At 43.1% G+C, this 24948-nt stretch overlaps 1 protein-coding gene across 1 annotated transcript in view; it reads left to right on the plus strand.

The window, feature by feature from the left end:
- Dlg5 (MAGUK family member discs large 5) overlaps positions 1-24948 on the plus strand; it is a 126052-nt gene that overhangs the window by 19541 nt on the left and 81563 nt on the right. Inside the window, exons 3-8 of the mRNA XM_084589677.1 lie at positions 10741-10822; positions 12888-13000; positions 15393-15551; positions 16491-16796; positions 22161-22403; positions 22645-22888. Of these exons, the coding sequence (XP_084445803.1) occupies positions 10741-10822; positions 12888-13000; positions 15393-15551; positions 16491-16796; positions 22161-22403; positions 22645-22888 (1147 nt within the window). The remainder of the gene's footprint in view (positions 1-10740; positions 10823-12887; positions 13001-15392; positions 15552-16490; positions 16797-22160; positions 22404-22644; positions 22889-24948) is intronic.

Genomic DNA, 24948 nt, shown 5'->3' on the forward strand with positions numbered 1-24948 from the left:
CAGCGGACACCTTACTTACCAGGTAGCGTATTATGGTCTGCGTTATTTCAGTTGGAATTGAAGAAATACTGATACTGCTGCCGACTGGCAAGTATGTTTGTCGCAGGCTTGGGCCAAGCAGCTGATTTTACAGGCCACTCGACCTACTGGCTTAACTAACCAAAATTGTCAATGGGTGAGCGAGTTTGCTGTTTGCTTTGAACATTGTTGTAAATCTTTTTTTTGTTCAATGTTCTAGTTAAAGGAGCAATGGCTCATTTTTCAGTCCTGTTGTATCAGTTGAACGAGACGACATCATCAAGGTGGGCACGAAGAAGGTTATAACCTCCTGTGTGGGCACAACCTGCCGACCTGCAGACCAAGCTGTCATTCGCTCCTTTGACTGACAGGGGACGCAATCTCTTTCAGATGCTGAGCTGGGAAGGTGATCTTACAGGTTGTGAACAAGCAAACATGTCACACAGTGGTGGCACAGAAACTATGTCAGAGCCTTCTTACCATTCTTTCCTTCCCCTAAGCTTTTGCCTTTCCTTTGGGAGCATGCATCTTTATTTACTAGTTGGGTGAGGTGTGGTGGAAAGAAGTCTGCTTCTCCGTACTGCTCGGGACATTCATGGTGGCCCAAGAAGCAGGAGGGCCGATGAAGTTCAAATATGTTGTTGGCTTTCGTGGCATTACATATTCTTCATAAGTGAAAATGCAATGCTGAAAGCTTCATCAGCGAAGGAGCCTAATGCAGGCAGTCATATCTTCGTTAAAAAGCTTTCAGTAGGCTTTCCTGTGGTCTGGTATCCCCTGTCATCACAGGCAACGTGTTAGAACAGAGCTTCTTTGGCAGTTTTTGTGCATTAGCCAGTTATACCAAAGAAGAAAAGTTGTCGAACCAGCACCTCTAGCTTTACATCTTGTACCTATGTTCTGATTTTATTATATGTTGTACCGCGCCTGAAATGTAGTCATATGGAGGGGTTCGGGATGTTAACATGGCAAACAAGTCAAGCATAATACGTAGAAATTAAAAACAAATTAATATTCTAGAGTCGGCGCTTTCCAGCCCTGTGCGAGTGTTTCTGCTACGGCGCTTTTTTGAAGTTTGGCTCGACACCTGAGTAACATGCCATTTTGCTCGTGTGTCCATTTTTCCTATTTCCATCTCTGCACTGGGCCTTGCTCATTGGGAAGACATTCGAAACTCTTTTGTGACACTGGCAAACAATGCACGCTCACCCTCTTCTTGTGTCATGCCCCGAGGAGCCAGGCCAGCTTACTAGCCTCGCCTGTCGCCTTTCTCGTGCGTTGGACATGCGGCACAAAAACAGAACAGAAAACTTCTGTGGGGATTTAATATAAGGACTGCTTATGTGTGATAATGAGAAATCATTACTGCTCCACAGACCAGTTTTGTCTCCGAATATGCCAAATATTCCAAATATTCCGAATATGTCCAAAGACAGGCAGTATTCAAGAATTATAGCTGTACAATAATGGAGTATACTTGCAAGTGCACATTTCTTTTCTCCTCAATTTTTCGTCCTTACGTTTGCGGCTTCTCTTTGCATCGCTGCATCTTGCTGGCGCATTTTCGTTGGCATGTTTTGGGCTTGTTGAAGACTCGCACGATGAGCACGGTGCCGCTGAAATGCGCACATTTTCGCATGGTGCACCTCATTCTTCCATCTACACGCCTCATCACTGTTCGTGTACTGGCAGGAACGCTTGCCTGCACAGACCAAGCTAATGTGGACGATCCGCTTTCCTTGTGTGTTATGACGCGTGAATACGAGGAGGAATGCACAGGTACGCACGTAGATGGTGTCCTTGGCACAAGCTTTGTCCTCTTGCACGCATGCTTCGATGGGCGTCATCTCCACTGATTTCCTTACACAGACCGCTCTGTTTTTTTTAAAGCACATCCTTAATTAGTAACAAATATTTTTTAAACATTTTTGTTACATACACACATGCCCACTGAAAGACAGGCATGTACGCTAAGGGACACATAATCCATAGCTTAAATTTGTTAAAAAAACAAACAAAAAAACTTTCGCTCGAAAAAAAAGTACTGCGAACACGACGACCACTCTCGTGACGTATTTTAGGTAGTCATTGTTCTTTATTTTTTCCCTGTTCATAAATACGACTTTTCTCCTTGTGTGTCATTAAAGAATTGTTCGGTCTTTGGAGTCACAAACATGCATCCTACACATTGATGAATATAAAAAAATTACATGCTCCCTTGGCTTTGACTGCTGTTGACGACAGCTGGGATTAGGACTTCGTGCCGAGTGGCATCAATGCTGATGGCTTTCTTTTTATCAATGGGGCTGGTAAAGCTTTCACTTTAAAATGTCCGACAAGGTACATGCGTGCACTACTTTACGTGTCGTGTGTTTGCTTGTTCACCACCTGCAAATATACCCTCCCTGCTTGGCTAGCCTTTTCAGTCTGAAAGCTGCACTGAGGCCTAATTACACAATGATCACACGAGAATCGCATTACAAAAACTTGTACAAATGTATCAGTTAGCCCCGCTCCTAGTGGTTGATACGTCCGCTGGTCCTAATCGACCGATAGGAGCGGGGGCTTATTGATCGGTTTATGACAGACGTGTGACAGTCTTTAAAGTGATCATTGTGTAACATGGCCCCTGGTAGCAGACACCAGTGTTCCGTTAACGACAGAAAATCCACGTGAGCGATTACTTCTTAAAGAATGCAGACTGTAGTAGGCTACATTGTGAGTGATGTTCGCTGATGAATAGGCCAGTAATTTGCTCCGGGGAAATTTTTAAGTCTGGTCCCCAAATATGCAAGCTCCTGTACATCACTTAGAACGAGACAGGCCGAAGCGGACCTGTACTTGAGCCAGAATGTGAGACAGAGGCCGAAGTGGACGTGGGACACCGTGGGGCTTCAGCGCGTGTGGGGGGACAACATTCAGGCAGTGCAGAAGGGGCTAGGCTAAGGTCACTGCTATAAAGCGGCAGCCGTAGTAGTTTGTGGGAGCATGCACAGGAACACTAGGCAGTTGGTGCACTTGTTCCACCTTGTTGCGGATAACGCTCGTAATGGAGCTGGCTGGGAGCTGTTTGAGGTGCCGGAGTTAGTCGCGCACACACAGCTGTGTTGGTGACATTCAATGGGCCAGAAATGGAGGCAGCGTGCATGGTACGATCGTATGCTGAAGTTTTTAGCGTGCGCTTTGTCTGTTATGGAAGAATTCATGAGAAGTTCGGCGACAGTTTTCTGGAGAGTTTGGACAAGGCCATCAAAAGCTGTTTCTTAATTGACGCCACTCATTGTGTAGAGATGTGAAGGCAAGAAAAAAAAAATCTGGAAATTCTGGAAAAAAAACTTTTTTGTTTCTTTTTTTGCAGCGGAGAAAAAGTGAAACAGAAACTTCCAAAGTTTGCTACTGTGTGTTCAAGATTTTGTAAAAGCTTGCTTTTAATTTTTTTTTCTTTTGCAAACCACTACACCATGCCTCAATGAAAGAGTAGATATCGATTGTCATTGCCCATTTTTAGGTTTTTATGGTGAACGTCCCAAAGCTGCATTAGCCATGAAGGATGCCGTCTGGAGGGCTCCGAGAAATTAATTGCTTGGGGTTCATTAACGTGCACAGAGATCCCACAGCACACAGCACGTCACAACGCAGCTGCAGCAGCCTCCACCAAACCTTGAGCCCAGTAGTCGAGCGCCCATGGTATTGCCTGTCAAGACAGTGTCTTTCATACAATCCAAAAAACGGCGCGAACAAACGGGAACGAAAGGAAGAAACCACAGGAACAAGCGCTTGTTCCTGTGGTTTCTTCCTTTCGTCCCCGTTTGTTTGCGCTGTTCTTTGGATGATATATCACCAACTCGCCCGCTTAAATATCCTGTTGTCTTTCAGACGTTTGTCGGCGTTTGTCCTGAGAGGAAGTGGGCTGGTGGGAGATTGTATGAATGATCCAGGTTTAACACAAGTCAAATTGAATGAACTACCTGGTGGCTTAAGTTGAACATTTAAGATGTCTGAGGGTGCTTTTGCGTAAAGATTCCGGCACAAAAATCACTAAAGCGCTAACCGCATGAGGCGATAATTCGCGGCGATATGCCGCGGGCTGAGGGCTGCCAAAGCATTGCCGCTCGTCGCTGTCGCTCAGTTTCTGGGTTTTTAGAAAATTTCGCGTGTCGCCCGGAAGCAGCTCGCGACGCAGCCAATCGCAGAAGGTTTTGGGGTACTCAACTTCCGTTCTGACTTTTTTTTTTTTTTTTGCGTGTGAAGTTTGTTTTTCTAGTCCGGTTTGGGCGAAGAACCTGGTGCCTGCATGCGCTCACTTCGTCTGATCCGTGTATATATGAGTGCATCGATTGAGACAATTCAGTAAAAGCTTGGAAGGGTAGTAAAAAAAAAAAAAAAAAAGCTAGTGTGGCTAGACATTGTTAATTTTCGAAAGGAGCAGGAGAAAGTTGCTGCTTGCAATGAAGGTCGTCATCGCAGTGTAGTAGTGCACCGCTGCTTGGGACCATTTAAAATGGGATGCGTTACAAGAAATTTTATCAGTTATATCGTACTTCATGCTGTTTAGTGTTAGAAATAGGATATAGTGTGATTGCACTCCTCTTGACTGAATGACGAGGCGGCGGTATCTCTGGTATCAGAGCAACGCGGAAAACGCGCCTCGCTGTCACTGAGCTTCGTGCGGTATGTACCAGCGACAACGACAGGCGTTGGTGGCAGCGTCGTGCGACTGATCGCTAGGGGCCATGCGGTTATCGCTCAGGCTTTTGCCCGCGTAAGCGGCTTTATCCAATACAAGCCTTCTTGCGGTACTATAGCTGAGCCGCTGTTTTTGCGACCAGCAGTCGCGTGGCTGGAAAATCGAGCAGTGCCCGAACGGCCTGCGACTGTCGCTGTTCGACCGATGCGACCATTTGCGACAGCCGCTTTTTGACCAAAACGGTTGTGCGACCTCCGCGATTCGCAAGTGTGAATGGGCCTTTAGGGCGCACACGACTGCTGTACCCAAGGATGCGAGATCGAACCTCGGTCTCAACGGTCGCTTTTTGGTGGAGGTGTTGTGCGATGTCAGTGCACGTTAAGCAAATTTTCGGAGCCCTCCACTATGGCGTCTCGCATAGCCTTATCGCTTCAGTACGTCACACCCCACAGGAGTCCAGCGAAAGCATCAGTAGCTCCCGGCAAAGACGAGGCGTCGGCTAACAAGAACGTTTAATTTCGCAGCTCGTAATAACGGCCAGATAAGCAAGAAGACCCAATAGAAAAGTAACACAGCAGTTTCGATGGCGACTTGGGCGGTAGCGACCGCCGCGGCAGTTCAGAGGGACAGGGTTCCAGAGCGCAACTGTCGACCCGGCGATCATGCCGAGGCATCAATTCAGACGCAACGGCACCGACAAGCCTCGCATTAGCCGGGGGCGGCGACTCTCTCCTTCTCACAAGTTTGCCTGGTTTGCCTACACACACGACGATGCATGACAAAAAGGGGAGGCGTCTCGACAGGCATGCCGGAGAAGGCGGCTGTCGGCACAGCACTTATAAATGGTACAAAATGTTTGTTGCTCGGACTGATCGGTCGTGGCTGCGCAATTAAGCTCTCGGAAGCGATAGGGCACTGGAGTTCCAGTGGTGCCGTTGCAAGTAATATGGGCGAATTACATGCATTGGCTATGCGCTTGACCTCGCCTAAGCTTGTTTATGAATTACCTCTTAAAGCTAAAGCCATTAATGATGTTTTGCGTTTTAGCGAATAAATCCTTCTTCTAACCACGTTTTATTTTCCCCTCAAATGTTCCATTTTCATAAAAAAAAAAAAAATGCACGAAAAATACTTGTTTCCTTTTTCGGGTGGCGTAACCAGCGTTACTTTCTGTAATGGAGGAAGGGAACTAAGGAGAGGCCATTGCCATTCCCAATGCATTGCAGCATTGCCTCCTTTATAGATTGATTTATAGGAAGGGAAAGGCACGGTAACTGTCTACTACTACTGCTACTACTACTACTACTACTACTACTACTACTACTACTACTACTACTACTACTACTACTACTACTACTACTACTGCTAGTTCTGTGGGATATTCTTGGGGGGGGGGGGGGGTACCGGACACGGGTTATGCCGGCCTTATGTCGCGGCGGCACTCTTGGTGTCCGGGGGAAGGGGAGATGGGATGTTGAGAGCGTGTTTTCTGTGGACACCTCAACAGCGCTGTAAGGGAAGGGACGAAGGTGGGAGTGAAAGTGGAAAGAGAGAAAGAGAAGCCGTAGTGGAGGGTTACGGAGTAATTTCGACCACCTGGGGATCTTTAGCGTGCTCTGACATCGCACAGCACACGGACGCCTCTTGGTTTTGCCTCTATCGAAATGCAGCCGCCGAGGTCGGGTTTGAGCCCGGGTACTCCGGCACAGTGGTCGGGCGTCTTACCACTGCACCACCCCGGCGGGGCCTCCTTTATAGAGAGTATAAAGGAGGCTATGATTGGGGAGAAAGTGTGGCGGAAGTGACGTCAAAATTTAGGGTTAGCCAAGTCGGGCCATTAGCATGGCATCGCTGTTGCTATGAAAACTCGGACCACTAGCAACTGCTAGGGGCCCGATGTACGTCGTGGAGAAAGAACGTTAAAAGATGCCCCCGTGAAATGTGTGTTGGGGACACGTAGCTTCTGAAGCGTCATCGCGTCAGGCACTGGAACAAAATCTCTCCATGCCCGATAAATCATTGCCTGCGGCTGGCACGATCGAAATTTGGGGATAGCACGTACTTCGCGACCGCTGTGCTGGAGTAAACTGCCGGAACGAGCAAGGAGAACCGAATGCGACAAGACTTTAGCCACAGCCGGGGCCCTGCAGTGGTCGCTCACCAATTAGGATGCCCGGCGGTGCGCCTGGGTTCGATCACGACCGTCGGCGGCTTCGTTTCGATGGAGACGAAACGGAGTGCGCCCACGACTTACAGCGCGGTTCAACAAAAAATTGCAGCGACTTAGTTCAGCCATGCCAGGGTACACGTAGCGAGAGGTACGTTTCCCTGCCCTAGCTTGTGAGGGTGCCTCGATGCCTTTAGCATATTCTATTTCAACACTCTAGGCGCGCCACCTTCCCTGTTGGAGAGGACCGAAAGTCGGTGACAGAGGTCGCGGCAGCAGCAGCAGTTCTTTGTCCTCCCAGGTGCATCTCAACGACCTACGCTTTCTCTTAAGTTAAAATTGACCATGAGTATGAGCGAATTTAATATAGAGCCTAGCGAAAAAAATGCTAGAGTTTTGGATTCTCCGCTGCAGCATTACCAGCACCACACGGCGCCAGTTTGTCCGGCGGTTCCGCGGCAGTGGACTTTCTATGGATTGCAGTATATGGCAACGTGTGCCCCACACGCGGAAACTTGGGCGGCCATCCTGGGGGTACCAGGTCACGCAGAGGGTGCGGCGTGCGGCCTGGCCGTGAACATCGGCACATGTTCTGATGTTTCACCTAGCGTAGACGGGACAGTGCCCGCTTTGCTGAGCGGCGACCACGTGACTGCGACAGGAGACTTCGGCTTGGCCGTGAACATCGGCACGAATTCTAGTGCCCTTTCGCCGAGCGTAGACTGGACGGTGCCCGCCGTGCAGAGCGGCGACTACGTGGCCGCGGCAGGAAACTTAGGTGACTTGGGGCGTGCAGCGGATGACGGCAACGACGTCGAGGGGGTGGCCGGAGGGGCCACTGTGGGGCAGTCTCAGCACGTGGTGGGGGTTGTGAATGTGCCACGCAGAGTCCATCATGTGCCCTTCATCAAGCGGGCTGCGAAGCACAAGAAGGACAGGCAGAGGAGGGCCCGCATCAGGATTGCTTGCCAGGACATGCGCGCGCTAGTTCCTGGCCTGAATGACAAAACTGACCAGGCCACAGTGCTGGAAATGACAGCGGATTACCTCATCAAGTTGCGTCGGAAAATCGGACTGCATCAAGATGAGAGTATTGAGCAAGAATTTGTTGACAAGTACCTTCAGGGTAGGGGGGGGGGGGGGCGAAATTGACTGACTACGGCCAGGGTGAAGTTTTTACAAGGGGGATCCGGTAGACGGGGTAGGGGGGGGGGGGGGGGGTTAGGTTAACACACAGAAAAAGACATTATTTGAAGTCTGACCTTGTACTTCAAAAAAAAATTATTAACACATTCACTTGAAGGAGGAGGACAAAAAAATTATTTTATTTCCCAGAATCCAGATCACATTGATCATTTTCGGCCCACTGTGGAGTATCTGGTTGGCTGTTTCATATTTGAGAGAGGTGAGTGGCTCTTGCCTGTCAGCGGGCTTGTTGATATTTTCCATGCATGCGCTTGGGGAGAGGTTTGACAGTAATTGCTTGGCGGATATTCCGTGGCAAATCTTTGTGGCTTTGGGTAGTATAGGGCGGAGCAGTATTGAGAGTTTGAAGGACATGCCTTCCAGTGGACGAGGCTGCTAAGTGGACAAATTGTGTCAGGCGGTGTGCTTCATGCAACTCCTCAATGGTGTTATGTATGCCAAGTTGGAGTAAGCATTAGAGAAACATTGAATTTATTATTGGAAAAAGAAGCAAAATGTAAAAAATTTCTATCAGTTTGTGAAGAGTAGTCAATCCCTCTACGGCGGGTTCTCGACACACGTGAGCTGACAAAAAGCACATGATACAACATACAAACATGCGAATGCAGTCAGTCCTGTCAGTTTTGTTCACTCGCATATAAAGGCTGTCCAGCCGGTCGTTTGTTATTGTTTTATTGTTGAGTGTAGCCAGGTTTTTACTCCTCATTGTGCTGAAAGTGGGTTCTACTGTGTGCAAGCAAATGATAAAAGATGACCTTGTTGCACATGGAGGATGTGAGCTCGTTGCCTAGTTGCAGCATTCGAGCTCTGGAGCGCTTCGACTATGGCCACATAATGCTGAGAGAAGATCCTAATTGACTTGTACTTTGCAGAACATCTTGTTTCACACAGCATGGTAATGTTGGGAACCAATTTCTTTCGGAGCACGCTCTCATGGAAAAAAAGTTTATGGCTTGCTTGATGATTCCTATTGGGTTTCAAATTTCGGACACTTTGTTCAAATCGTTGATTGCGAGATTCTGTTTATGGCTTGTGCAGTGAAAGAATTGAGCCTTCGGATGTTCTTTCTGTATTATTCTGTTCATTCCTGCTTCTTTTCCAGCCACTGTAGAGCATCCATCATACCTCTGTCCAACTAGGTTTGAAAGAACCAGCCCAGCATCAGTTAAAACAAGATAGGTGATGAAAGCAGCTTGCAAGGGTGAAATCATTGAGCCGCTTTGAACTTTGATTCACAAAACCGGCAGCGAGGGGCATCGCTGACGGGGCCCCTCTTCCCGAGCAGGGCCCGCGCATCACGCATGTGCCCAATGTAAAGCGTTGCAGGCTTCTAATTGAAACCAGCGGGGGCTGGATGCTCCTCGGCCGAGAACACGTGGAAGCGGTTGTGTTTATCGGAGGCAGTCGGCGAGCTTTCAGTGTATATGCGGGACCTGAGTGGGCTAATCAAGCAATCAAGCTGTGCAGCTTTTAATTTCAGTGCATGAAAAAAAATCTCAATGCTTACAGTACAGATTGGAAGTTAGGGGTGGGGAGCAAGCGCATCTAAGTTTTGATAGACGTGTGGCTGCTAGTGGGATGTGCTAACGGAAGAAGGCCGATTTGACTTTTCTTTTTAAGCTAATTTTTTCCCCTGTTGCTCTGACATATACACGCTAAGCTTTAGTCATCAATTGGTGCCTTATTGTCAGTCTTATTTGAGGTGGGGGTGGTTTTGAAGACCCATCAGGACCCCTATCCCTCGTTACGACCCTGCCGAGCAGCATGCTCTTCAGCTTACCTACTTCACTTTCTTTTAGTGTGGGTGCGACCTGTCAGTGCACCAATATACATTATGCAGATGAGGATGAGTGAAAAACTGTTGATGCATTGTTTCAGTCTAGTCTTAGTCTGCTTATGCGTGCTGTATGTGCCTCACTTTCCTGCTCTGCTCTGCTTTCATTTTACATAAGTGCTACTAATACTTTGGATTTTGTTGCACTTTGCATAAACTCGGGTAATTGCCTTTCCTGGTAATTTAGGAACAATATTGAATTAGCTTCCTACCATTAGGGTTGCAGATGAATTGTACATTCCACACTTGAACAAAGCAGACTGAAGCAAATGTTCCAGTGCGTCCTTTTTCAGCGCTTTGGTACATGTTGCTTGGTATGTCTTACCTGTATAAAATATCTCCTCAGCACCCATGCATTTAATAGTTACCCTGAGGCTGTTCCTTGTCCAGAAGGAGTGTTTCATGTATGGCTATCAGAATAATTAATGAAGTCTGTGTGTGACCAGTGTGATGTCCACGCTAAAGTACAAAGGTTTTTTTATTTTGCACTTTTCTTTCTTTTTGCTTTCGTCAGCTGCTTGTGTACTTTTTTTTTTATGGCATGAAAGGAGAAGCATAGGTGCAAGCACGCAGTGTAATGTATGTCTGGGTTTTGATGTATATTATGGTATTTTCATGAAAATTAGAGCGTTTTTTTATATATGTAATTGAGTTTAATGTGCTGGAGGTAAGGCATTTTCTCATCATGTGCTTGTTGTCATTTCACTTTCAGTTGAATGGAGTGATGTTAAGTACCAATGTAGTGTTATGTCTGGTTTTAATGTTAATTCATAGTATTTTTCATGGAAACTAGAGATTTTTGTTTTGTTCTTGTTTTGGTTCCTTTAGGTGCATGCAGACCAGGAGAGTGTATACAGGAGGCTCACAATGGCTGGGGATCGTTTTAACCCCTCGATGGGAAAAACGCATGGTCTGTTGCCTGCTCATTTTTTGAGTTTAGCTTGCCATGTAGTGTTTATTTTCTTTATTTTGTTTTTGACTGTGTTTCCTTAATGTAGTGTATAGCTGTCTATTGCACCTATGTGCTTATAATAAGGCATTTTTCAGTTCATACATTTAGTTTCTCTTGTAGCAATGAGTGTATCAGTTATGGTGTACCTCTTTCTTCTGCTAGAACATTGTAATGAATTTCAGCACAACTGAACTTTATTTAATTAATTTGGTAATGCCTATATGATGTGATTGTTTCATAGATGTGAAGAGTTAAGTGCCACATAAATTTTTTTCCAGTACTGTGAGCTGTATACTGTCGCGATCGCAATACTGTGGGACGGGGAGTGTGTGGCAGACCTGCTTTACACGACATCTAATGGCAAACACTCACTCTCTTGTCCCTTGCAGTCAGCTCTATACACTCACTTATATTTTGCATCAGCTGTTCAGAGATGGGAACCAGCATCAGGTGCCACTTCAATAGCTTGTACACCAAGACACCCTGCGTTGGTAGTCTGTGCCAGCCATTGTGATCGTTGAAGGAGCTTACATACCACCTTTCATGCGGCGACAGTTTTTGCAGAAGGGAACAGGGTATCAAATCATGCAATTTTCGCCTTCTGCTAGCTCTTGTGCTCTTCAGAGGTGTGGCTTTAGGTTTTCATTATGTGAAAACTAAATGGCATCTAGATGTGGAAGGCCAAGATAGTGAACTGCTCTGAAGGCAGAGATGGCTGGAGTACCAAGGAAAATGAAGGAACAAAGAGAATGAGCTAATTCTTTTATGTGTGAATGGAGCAGTAAAAATATTACTTGACCACAGGTTCATCATCTATTTGTGTTGTTTGTGTTGACGTGACGGCACGCAGTGATTGCAAGTGCTCTGAGGTGAACAGGATTCGCTGACTGATATGCTGCATGTCAGTGCTGCTAGCAGTCATGCTGGAAGCGAAAGAAGCGGGATGTAAGTAGGTCATTGGTCTTGCCAAGAAAAAAAAAAAAAAATTAGCTGTGGTTTAGCCTGGAGTTGTGCGAGAGCAATCTGCATGGCTACGCTTAGATTTGGCTTGAGATCGCTTTTGTACATAGTAGTTTACTCTGTGGTTTCAGCTTTATTAGAGCACCCCTTCCCTCTCGTGATTGACCATTCTCATTTGGGTGTAGAAGACTTCTAGTGGTATGACATCGTCTCTACGTCGAACTCCGGAGCACACCGCCGTCGCAACGTTCGAAGGAACCTTCTGTCCTAGCAACTCGCTGTTGCTGGTCGTCTCTACCAACTACAGAGTTATCTGTCTTCTTTTTCTTTTCTTCTTCTTCTTCTATGTCTTCTTCTTCTCCTGCTTCTTTCTTCGCCCTTCGGACAGGCACAGTGAAATGGCTAGACTGTGGCCAATGTAGCTAACTGGCAATCAAATGCATACAAAGAAGTTGAATACATTACTAATATAACGCGGAATTGCCCTGACAGTGATCACAGTGGCTAGTGGAGACGATTATTTGCATTGCCTCGGTGCATGACTAATTGAATCAGCACTTAATGCCGGTTGCTATCTATGAACTGCTGATGTGAGATAGGAGTGAGTGTAGAGAGCTTTTTGCTAGGGAGGAGAGAGCTGGTGGTTTCCATTGGATGGTGTGGGATGCATGCGGGTTTGGCACTCATTCTCACGTCCCGGCAATATTGTGATCATGACAGTACATTTTTGCCATTACTTAAAAATGTGGCAAGAGAACTATACTTTTTTATGAGCATGCCTGGGAATAAATAAACTTGTTTACTAATTATCATTTGTAGCACATTGCAGTATCAAAGTAATTCAATGCTCTTTTTCACATTCTCATATTCTGGTTAAGTTAGCTAACACTTGTTTAGGGGCAGTAGATAGAAAAAGTTTTTGTATTGCCTGTTAACATTTTTCATTCCTTTGAGCCTAAATGCAGGAAAATGGATTAAAGCATTTTACACACAGTCTTAATTTCAGCATTTACTCTGCCCTTTCCTGTACAATTTTTTTACATGGTTTCATTTCTCCTTGTAGCCAGCTCAAGTGATTGGTCCCTGAGCTCATGTAGAGACTATGACTACCCCCATTTGGTAGCTGCTGATCTTCCGGTTAAATTGGAACAGGATTTTTATCATGGAAAACATAAGGTATGTCTGATTTGTCAAATTTTCTGCAGTAATTGCATAAATATGGATAGCAGAAGAAATCTAGCATGCCTAATTGTGCATATGCAGGTGTATTGCTCTTAATGCATCTTCATATGCGTGGATGCTTGTTAGGTTTCATGTGTAAAACTTGACTCATATTTATTGGTATGTGTGCATGGTTCTGTATTGGCCTTATGCTCAATAGGCTCAATGTGCACTATTGCTTGTTAAGTACACCGCCTCTAAAGAAATTAAAAAAACTAAATGTAGCATGCTACCTTTGCTTATTACATCAGGTTTTATGTTCCAACACACTGGGCCCAGATTTAAAGGTAGTTTGAGGTGGAAGCAAAACATGTATGGAATTGATTTTACTGAGCGCTGAATATTTGTTTCCAGTTTAAACAAATGTATAGTTTAATAAGTTGGTTGTTATAAAGGATAACATTATTCATTATAAATCTAGCAAAATTGAGTAAGTGTGAGAAGTGACCACTGCTGATGGCTGAACATTCATGTAACACTGTTGCTTGATGAATATGGGATGCAATGTAGGGGTGTTATGGCAGCAGTTTCATGTCTGTTATCGTCTGCAAATTTTTTTTGGTGGTCTAGGGTTGGTGTACTGATGTTTTAAGGTTCTTATGGAAGAAAGTGTTAAAGTGTGGGAAAACTTGCTTGGTATTACTGAGAATCTGCTTGCTTTTTACTGCTTGAAGAGGGGCACTTTTTTTGGGGATTTTTTATGGGACTTTTGACAGTGCCAAACATATTGAACAAGAGCTGGGAGGTGAGCCTCATTCAACTAGATGACACGACAAGACGACTTGTCTTCGTTTGGGCCCAGACAAATATAAGTCCTTGTTGCAATTTTGGCTAGTGGACTGAGGCTTTAGGGTGTAGGAAAATTTGCTTAAGTGTGTGTGTTTTTTTTATTTAGCATTTGAAGCTCATTCAATAACTATTACTTTGCTAAGTAGGTTCATTATTGCATTGAGAGGTAGACTACTTTGTGTATAGGGATTAATTTCCATTTGTTTTGAGAACCATGACAATGAGAACTGCATTTAGAGCAGAACATTGTGTACAGGTTGTTCTTCATAATTGGCTTAACTTAAAAAAGAAAGCAACAAACAAGCAAAACAAATGAGTGAATGATATGTTCTTTATGGATAAAGCTAATGTAAGGTTGTTATTTAAAGCATGTAAGTAGAATATCTTTAAATCTTTCGTGCATGAAACAACAAGTTGAATGTGACATATGTGATACCAAACAGCTAGGGATATTAGGATATGAAAAAAAAAAAATTAAATATTTGTTCTACTGGACAGCTTCAGTGTAACAAAGAGCAGGTAAAAAGTGAAAATGCATGAAGTTCGACTAGCTTGCCCTGGGCTAAATGTGTCTAGTGCCAGTCTTTATTAGCATAGACAGTCTTTGTCAAAAATGTGCAACCCTCTTCGTGGTTGGCCCATCTAGTTCAGTTTCTAGGCCTGCTTAACTCCTGTGATGCTGTTACTGCTTAGAGGCTGTATTCAGAGGAAGGCACTATTTTTTTCACTACTGATTTTTGGAGTACAAACACTGCCAAAGAGGCCCCCAAGTGGGACCCAAAAGCTGGATCAGTTGAGAAGTAGGCTGGCATGTATTTGATAGCCTTGTGCATGCTACATAATGTTTGTTTGCTTAGCTTATGTTGTTATGTTAGCGTATCATGTCTGTTTAGCAAACAAACGATGCATAGGACCATAAAATTACCTTGTCAAATCAAGATTATTTAGATAATTGTGCAGCATTGTTTTAATAATTATTTTTTTTTTGCTCTGTCAAACTTGTTGGTTAAAACTGTCGTGTGTACTGTTTGGTCATGAGGTAGAAAATTAGAAAATTAATTTATTAAGAATTCAAAATGATTTCTTACCTTCTCAGTAGTTCTACATTAGTCTAATTTTTCTGAAGTGTCTATTACTTAAAAAAATAATGGAACCAGGCAGAACTTCCCTTACTGCTTGAGTGCACATTTTTAAACTGAGAGGTTAACTATGGTTGCATTACTTATATGTACCTACTCTGCCTTTTAGTGCCAGACGATGTTTCAAGGCTAGGAATACAGTGTTTTAAGTGCCTCCCTTGGCCTGTAAATATCTAATGACTTTCAAGATTTCTTTGTGTATATGTGGAAGCTGTGTATTGTTCAGAAATTTTACTCAATTGTGGCTTAAGTCTCTGTGTGGTTTTCATGCTTTAGTTGGTGGTCTTTTGATGCCTTTCTGGACATCTGTTTTGAGTCTCCCTGGGCCTAAATGCTATCTTTTTTTTCCATTAACCCTCTCAGTAGCTAGGCAATCATTAGAAGAAACAATTGTTTGCTTCTTTGTTTGGTTTTTCCAGAGCAAAGCTGAGGACCACTGGCAAGAGGCACTACTGATGAAAAAAGAGAATGGAGACTTACTTGCTGAAAAGCGATTGCTGGAGCAAGAGGTGAAGCGTCTTCAGAGAATTGTTGACGAGAAGCAAAAGGAACTGAGTGATCTGCATCACCACCAGCAAGTAAGTTGCTGAGCCGTTCCTTCATGCCTATTGTATTCGTTAGAAAAAAGTGTAATGCCAGAAGATCATGAAGATAACTTTTCCAAGGTTGTATTGAATACTTCTGCCAGAAGTTTATAAATGACTGCGTGACCTTCTGGAATATTTATGAATAGAGTGCTTATTAAATGGTTTGCATTGTGGTTTCAGATTGGGTTACTGTGGCAGAGTTTGTAGCCCATTTTTATCGAGGAAACCTTGCAAAGTGGAGCACATGCCTCTGTCTAGAGTGAAGAATATTTTCTGGGTATTGAACAGACAAATAGGAACTAATGCAAAGGCATGCTTCAAAGGCTTGAAAAACACTTTGGGAAAGAAATTATAATCTTTTGCTATGTCATTCGTGTTGCTGATGTGTGTCTCTGGTTGATGGTGCTGGTGTTCCCTTAAGTTGATCTTAAGGAACTTTGAGTCACTTCTTAATTACTTGTGTACACCAAAAGATGTGCAGCTCTTTGGGTGGGGCCGCAACTACTGCATGGGCCCTTTGTTTTCAGTTTTTTTCACTCAGTGTGAGTGAGAAAGTAAAAAATTAGTAGAGCTAGTCTTACCAGCTTATAGCATGAATTAATATCTTTGGCTTAGCGACAGAGCCCTGCTTATTCGACTGTGGCAGCCACCCTCAGTTTGCACATTTCTCTGCCCTTGTCATAGCGTTCTTGTTCCCGGGGCATCCATATTGTGGTTGTGTATTTCTATGCTCTGTCCATAATATACAAGTGGGCAGGTGAATTGAAGTCAGCTGAAATCAGTCCATTTGCACCTGCTGACTGTGGCAGGTGGGAATTAAACAAATTCACTTAAGTCCTATGGCTGACACTATAGATTCCAGGGCTACATGGTTGAACCAATCTTGTATCAGCTTTCACTCTAGAAATATCCATTGATGTATGGCTTCAGGAGGGCCTGATGGAGACTGGCGGGGAGGCAGCCTACCGGCAGAAGTGCAAAGCTTTGAAGGAGGAGTATGACACCCTGCACAAGAGGTACGCCGACCTGACGGCAGCACACAGTGCCCACATGGCACGCCTGGAGCTCTGCCAGGAAGAGCTACAGCGGCTCAAGCAAGGGGCAGAAGAGGCGCTGGCAGAACGCAATGCAGCTCTGCGTGACCGCTCAGGCCTGCAGCAGCAGTGCACAGCAGCCATCCGACAGTGGGACAGTGCCCTGCGGGAGCGCAATGAGGCCCGGGACCAACTTGCCAAGGTACACAGTAGGCTGGTTCTGTTTTTTTTTTTTTTGTTTTTTTGTTTTGCTATGTTTATTGCCTCAGGGCATAAAAATGCTATGAAGGATGAAGGGTGTGGTCAAATAATTTAAAAAAGGTTGACTGATGCAATAAAGTCGAGGAGTGAATGGTGATGTGGTCCCTGTGTCCAAGCAGCATATGGCTGCGGATTATGGGGGGAGAGGCCAGCTGCCACCAGGTGCCGGCTTCAACGCTGGACATTGCCACAGCAGGTGATGGATGTCAGCTTCTGTATTTATGGATTTGCAGACGGGGCACCCAGGGTGTGGATACCAATGTCGAAATTGAGGCCACTTTCTAATCACTGCCGGTGTTAGGGCCACCCAAACTCTAGTCCTCCGAAGCACCACCTCCTCTGCACGGCTTAAACCGCGGGGGAGGCTTACTGTTCACGGAGGTATCAAAGCATGTGTGTGGTGTTGGAGGTGTTCCCTTTTTGTTAAAAGTAGGGTAGCATTGTTTAATTTTATGAGGTTCAGTGATGTCGAGGTTGAGGGTGAAAGGCGGGTTCTGTTTCTCCTGCTAGGCATGTGAGAAAGATTGGGCATGCATTATTGCTACTTGCCTGTGGCGCTTCGTGCCTGTTGTTTGACCTAGGCATGCTCCTGAAAGTGGGTCATATAAAAAACCCTTATTGGGGATGTGCTTGGAGGAGCACAGTACACCAAGTGTATGTGACACAATGCTGATAGGCACATTTGATGTGATTATTATTATTATTATTATTATTATTATTATTATTATTATTATTATTATTATTATTATTATTATTATTATTATTATTATTATTATTTTTTTGTGATAGGTCTCCTTAACTTGACTGACTGGCCTGGTCTCTTGATGGGGGTCACTGTACTGAAAACAGTGGTCATTGATTGAGGAGCAGTGCATATTGCTGTACCCGTCTGGAGCCTCATAGTCGTATTTATGATGAGGGGCGGCTTCTTTCTTAGTGCATTTTAGCACACATTGCTGCTTTCTGAGGCTGCCATCTTTAATCTGGGGGCTCATTGCAGCAGTAACAATAGAAGTGCCATGCATTTATAGTGTTTAACCAAGCATTTGTTAAGTTCAAGGAAATACCAAGCACATGATGCGCCACATCTATGCACCTTTGAGAGCTTTTTGATCATACTAGTTGGGAAACCGCTTCAAGAAGTGCTAGTTTTAGTATGCATTTTTTTGGTGCTTATAAATTGTGGAGCCATCTATTAGCGGCCAATAAAAGCTATCCGCTCTTGCCATCATTGTCATCTTGAAGGATGGCTCCTTTTTTTTTTCTTCACCTCTTATCTCTATGGCTCTGTGGCTGTTACGTTAATAACTTTTGTTACTGCATCTCTTCAGTTGACTTTACTTGCCAGGTGGTTGGTTGTGTGTTTATTAACAATCTGAAAGTTTGCAACTTTGACAAATTTTACTTTATTGACTGCGAGCACTGCCGCTATCCGTAAACACCCAAATTTTGATTAGTCAGAACTGCCGCCTTTTGATGCACGGGCGCTATGGGAAGTTTCACAACTGGTAACATTAAAGAGCTCTGTGCATCTATTTCCCAGCATGATGGGATGCTTTCACTGAATGTGTGAAGACAATCGGCTAAAGTGTGACAGCCACCTTGTCTTGCTGACAGATTCTTTCTTCTTGCTTTTGACTATAATCGCAAAGTAAATATTTTAGATTGGGCACTGTGAGCCTTCTTTCGCATTGCTAATAAGAGTTTGGTCTTGATTTACATTATAAATAGCATTTATTATATCTAGTTTATATTTGTTATCTGACTCTCTTATAGCTCGCTCAGTTTTAATAGTATACGCATTTAAATTTTTATTTACTCTCTCAAAAATTTAATCTTTCAATATAAAATTGTGAGCTTCAGTGATTGAATAGTTCAACTTCTTGTCAGTGGCCTGCACGGCTTCAGGGAAACTTTTACTCTATGTTAATTCATTCTGTACATATAATAGGCCTCAGAAGAAACGGTGAAGCCACTTATTTGTGGGCGCTTAGAAGCAGTGGTATTTGGCTGCTTTAATTCAGTTCTTCGCTATGGTAGCACACTGCGGTATAGGGGAAATTCAAAAATGGCAATTAAGTTGCTTGATAAAGATGTCCATGAAGTTAATCTTAATTCCGAGTCTTTTGTTATGGTGTAGCCTTGGTGTAGCATCAGCTTTTTACATACTATGTTTGTTTCTTCAACCATTTTTGCCATTTTAAAATTTGCACTGTTCCTTAGCGGATCTTGAATAAACACGTCTTCAAGGTAATTGCAGATCTGACAGGTTGTGAAAGCAACGACATTTTTTTTTTTTTTTTTTTTTTTCATTTCTGGTTGGTTACAATCATTAATACTTTTTGATGTTAAACTTCACACGTCACCTGCATTGCTGCCAAGGTTGCTCAACTACTGAGCTAGCAGACTCAGGCTTGATGCTGGCCGTGGTAGCCATGTTTTAATGGAGGTGAAACACAAGATACTCATGTACTGTGCAGTGTTGGTGCGTGTTAAAGATCCCCAACTGGTTGAAATTATTCCAACCAAACCCAGCTGTGCAGTAGCATCCCTCATAGCCCAAGCAGCTTTGGGACATTAAACTTTTCTCCAATAAATTAGCAAATCAACTTGTACTTTTGAGGCTTTCTATGCTTAAAACAGCAAGGGGCAACACTTCATGCCACTATGCAGGGTACTGGAGCTTCGGGCACCACAGATGCTTGTTCACATTGCTAGAAAATGAGGTTTAGGAGGTGCGCAGCATCCTAAGTTTTGACCATGTAGTGCTTCTCGTAATGAAGCTCATGTCAACAAGTGATGCCACTTGGAATGACAGCCGTTGGTTTCTGTATATATTTAGCTTTGCTGCATATCAAAAAGGGAAGGGGGTTATTTCTTGCGAAATGTCCCAGCCACAAAAGCAACCACATCCAATTATTTTGAAAAAAATTGCTCTTTTTGGCAGTGGGCGAAATGCTTTTCGTTGAATATTTTTCTCGAAAAAAAAAAGTTTTGGTGACGTAAGCTCTCTGAAGTTTCTGTAAGGAAGCAAAAGTTGGTATAAGAAAAAATTTATCTATCGTACGTGAAACGAGATGCATGACAGAGTTTTAGAATAGTTTTCTTGTGTTGTTCGCTCGTGCCTTTATGAATGGAACAATATAAGAATTTTTCACATTTTCTTGTGTCATTAATTATGCAAAAAATTTAGCATTGTAGGAAATTTTTTGTAATACTCTTGGTAACTTTTCAACAAAAACAATTTTTTTACATTTTCACAGGTGGCTGTAGTAAATACTAGCAGCAATTTAAACTTATTCAGCAATGCAGTTTCTAAAAACTGTGGAATTAAAATTGTGTACTGTGGAATTAAAGAGCTGAAAACACCTGAGATGGCTTATCGTACACATCAACATCTTAGCTTTTCATCTAGAAAATTTTATGCGAGTAAATTTTGTTTGACGGGACAAGTGATTTTTTAAAATCCATGACCAACCACGGTGCCAGGCACTGGCGATTGCCGACACTGCAGAACACATACATGTCACTAACCTGTTATTATTGTTCTCATATGCACTCGTGCTCTACGAAGAAAACATGTCGCTGCGCAGCCTCACATCAGTACAAATACATTGCAAGTGACACATTTTCATCAGTTCGCTACATCTCATTTTGAGGGCTTAGGGGCGCTCATTCAAGTCAGCACTGCAACGATGTGAATGTTTTGCAGTGGCAATGAGTGGCCAGCTTTCCTTCTGCGTCTGATGAGGAGGCGTAACAGTCAACCTCCCTTTTCATAGCAAGTTTATACTGTGATAAAGGGCTCTACCGTCCCTCATAGCGGGCGACTTTCAATGATAAACTTGACCTTTTAATTGCGCGCCTTCTTTGTCTTCTATTGAGAATTCTCAACTCACTTTTCAATGCTTTAATAGCCCATTTCTTCGTATGAATTTCATGAGTGTTGTGAGTATTATGCTGAAATTGTTGCTGGCCTGAAGTGGATCAGCTGTCTTAAACTATGATTGCGATTACCATAGTGAATTTTGAAGGCAGAAAAATTTTTCTTTAGAAAAGTGTTTTGATGAAAGATATTTCGCATAATTGCCAACACGGCCAATTTTCTTCAGAAGAATTTGCAGTCACTTTTGGTGCTGGGTCATTGCACGTGGAATGATATCCAGTGGTAAAATGGAGTGTGCAACTTGCCTGAAAAAAAAATTGAAATTACTGAGTGGTATGTCTGATGAGATACTAAACTATTTCTCACGCGTGTTCGGTATCTGTTCAGATGGCTATTGCTGTAGTTTTCATTGTGCAAGTTTTTGTTTAGTGCCCATTTACATAGGTCACGGAAGTTTTCCGCGAAATTGGCTGTCTGCATCTCTTGTTTTTCATTGCTTAGGCACAAAAATAATGCTTCTGTAATGGCATGGTGTGCTATTTTATTTTTTATATTGCAGGAACCAGTGCAGTTGTATATTGATGTTTTTCCACTTGAATGCATTTTAGTAGGGGTATGCAAATATTGAAATTTTTGAATATGAATTGAATACAAATATCTGACCATCAAAAAAGAAACTGAAAATTAAAAAATAGCAAACATTGTTGATTTATTTGTTTCAGAATTCGCATGGTATTTGCAAATAAAATTAAACTAGAATTGCACAAAACTGTATGCCTTATTGAAAGATCCAGTATAAATCTTATACCACTCTTTTTTTTTTTGTACAGAAAGGACCTGCATGAAACTGGGCGGTGCTATCATATCGCTGCTGACTACACTAAACAGTCAGTAGTTTGGCCTTCAAAGGAACAGAAAAAGTGTCCGAATTAACAAAAAAATAGAATGGGTCTGAAAAATCTTTCGAGAACCGTTTGCATCACAGTAATTTTATCTGGTGAACACCAGCACGATGGTTGTCTGCATTTGAGATGAAACCGAAGTGAGGACGCTTTTTCCCAGTTACGTCAAGTGCTTCACTTTGAGCACACTGTCAGGAAGGCCCTTTTCACAAAACAGGCTTGTTTTGTTTTGAGGATGCTTCAGTGCACATTCCATGTGGTTAAGCATTGCAGTCAAGTGTATAGTGAATTTGAAAATTATCAGTGTATTTGATAATTTTCTAATATAAAAAAAAATTCAAATATCAGTTTTTCAGATATGAGTATGAATTTAATAATAAGCATATTTGATTTGTATTTGAAATTTCAAATATTAGCGTACCCCTAGTCTCTAGGTGAAAGTTCTTGAGTATGGTGTTGTGACTGTCCAGAAAGAACACCTGCAAGTTCCATTCCGTACTGCATTTTACATATCCAGGTGCAGCAGCAGAGGGATGAAGCTATGAAGGAGATTAACCAAGCCATGGCTGTGCGTATAAAAGCCTCCAAGGACTTATCTCGCTTAACTGAGGAGCGTAATGCAGCGGTCCAGGAATACACCTTGATTATGTCTGAGCGTGATTCAGTTCACAAAGAAATTGAGCGGCTCCAGGAGGAACTGCAGGAGGCGCAAAACAAAGCAAGACAGGCTGAAGCTGCCCATAAGGCATCTCTTGATGAGGTGAGTGGAGTTACTTTTATTTTTTTTTGCTAAGTGGTCATGTTTAGATGAGTCTTCTTGAACATAGGATTTCAGGCGTCTTGACAGCATGAAAAGCATGTCTTTTATGGCATTTTACATTGTGAAAGATACGGCCCTTTTCTCAGTCTGGTATTGTACACCTGTAGCCCGTGCAATATTTGAATGCTTGTATGGATTGCTTTTTGGAAGAAATACTCATGTTTTATTTTGGTCATGTTAGATGGAAGGCTTGAAACGAGAAATAGCTTCAGCACTTCAAGACAGGGATCGTGCACTAAAAGAACTGAGTGACCTTCGGGAAAAACAAGCCGAGTGCAGCCAGCAGTCTGGATCAGAAGATGCCAGCCGGGGAGAGGCGGTACGCAAGGATTCCCTGCCATCGTCTTTGGCAGATGCTGAGCAAACCAACCAGGAAATGGAAAACCTCCGCCGCAACATGGAACGTCTGCAGGTGGAGCTGGCTGGTGAGCACTTGTAGATTTATGTTTAGCTCAACAATTTCCTGGACATTTCAGAAAAGTGAAGCAGTGTTCATGTCAAAACTATTGTATATTGTGCTTGTTCTTGTGATGTTATTTCCTGATATACATTGTAATTAGACTTTTGTTATGTAGTGGTGCATATGAATAGAAAATCTTGGACAGATCTGACTGTAGATATTGAATTGATTGCAATCAACTCTCATTAATTCAGCTTAAGCAGTTTTCAATTCAGACTACTGGTTCATCAATCAGCAAAGGTATTAAAAATGGTTGAATGCTACATAATTAAAGCCATATTTAGTTCTGTTCAAAATTGAGTTATTTGTGGCTGTGTGTACTACTACTACCTGGTTGCAAAGGTTACAGAATTGATGAAGAGGGAAATGTGAAACAGTACTGATTAATATCTTTTAAGGCACAGTATGCTGCATACAACTGAAGTATAAAAAAAAATGGTTATGGTATAAGTATGACCGTCATGATTTTTGCTATGATGACAATAACAGTGTATAAAAATGGTCATTTTGCTCTTACCATCCTTCAAGGTGTTTCAGCGAACACAAAAAGTCCCTAAAAATAGTGAGTTCGAAATTTAAAAAAAATGTGGGAACAAAGTCTTGGGCATGGCACATGAATTCTGCTGCAGAATTCCTCTAATTGTGCAGCTAATTACCTAAAACCCACTAATTAACTTTGTCATAGTTGGGTGGTTAGCCCCAATAGTGAGTTTGAAGCTGGAACAAGACTATGCCATATAATGTTTTGAACCAAAAGAACTCGTTTTCCTAAGTCTGCAGCACGAGAAAATCACGCTTTTTCCTATATGAAACTGCAGCTGAGTGCAAGAGACCTGCAGGAAGCTCGGTGCAGATGTGACTTCCGCTGATGATGGGAAGCAGCGGCAGCGGCGCCAAATTCGAACTGCCTACTCAACTGTGACGTGCCATGCACTTTAATTTCGCTCTATTGCTCTCAAAACTAACAACCACACAGTTGGCAATGATTGGTCTTTCCCTAGCAATAAGCTGCGAGGCAAACCTACATACATGACGTAGCGCAATACTGCTTGAAGTTCAAACTGAGTGCCGTAGCCCTGCGTCACGTCATCACTAGACTTAACACCCTTACCGAGCTCCATGCGGGTCTCTTGCTGTCAGATTTGGTTTCCTATGAAAAAGAGTATGGATTTCCTCGTGCTGGAGCTCTTTAGAAAATGAAGTTTTTTTTTTTCAAAAATTGATATGACATTATCCTGTTAAAAGCTTCAGTCACCCCACTGGGACTAGCCACCAGACTGCGATAATTAAAAAGTTAATAATGTGTTTGCCTAATTAATGGGTTTTGTTCATTATTTATATATAATTCAAAATTTGCCATTAATACTTGAGAGTTTGTTTCTTTTACTGTATGTAGAGGACAGCGTAAGGTGGTTGAAGCCCGCATGCGCTGTTGCGGTTGTTCGCGGTGACCGGCTTTGATTGTTCTCAATTTTTGTCAAAACCTAAAATAGTTTAATTTTCACGCCTTTGGGCTTTGTGACAGTGTTTGGATGTTTGAGGTCCACCACGGGGCTTGTCGTCCGCCGTAGTCGATACACGGGGCTAAATTCCTGCTCAGGTTGCTTCCGTCCTGTTCAGTTCGCAAGCCGCCTTGTTTCTTTTCACACTGCCTTGCATCACCGTAAATTGCCTGCTGACGTCACTGTTGCATTGAGGAGGCATCCACTTTAAAATGCTTCATGAGACAGCATTCAGTAATCTCCTTTTTTCACATGAGCATCATGTCAAATTCTGATATTACACCTTTCTTTTTTTACTGACAGCAGTTGTCAAATAATTGTAAGCAAGGTATACTGCATGATTCCTCCTTTCTTAATTTATGCAGTAGGCCTTACAGATGTAAAAAATTATGCTGATAATGGGTAAAAAGACTTCTTTACAAAATCTGTTTTGACGAAGTTATGTAGAAAAAGTATTTTCTTTAACTTTTGGCTATCTTTACTTATTTTTAAATATTCTTTTTCCAATGAGTTTTTATTATAT

This window comes from Amblyomma maculatum, chromosome 1 (genome assembly GCF_055883805.1).
Source record: "Amblyomma maculatum isolate TAMU_Amacu chromosome 1, ASM5588380v1, whole genome shotgun sequence".
Taxonomy (NCBI): domain Eukaryota; kingdom Metazoa; phylum Arthropoda; class Arachnida; order Ixodida; family Ixodidae; genus Amblyomma; species Amblyomma maculatum.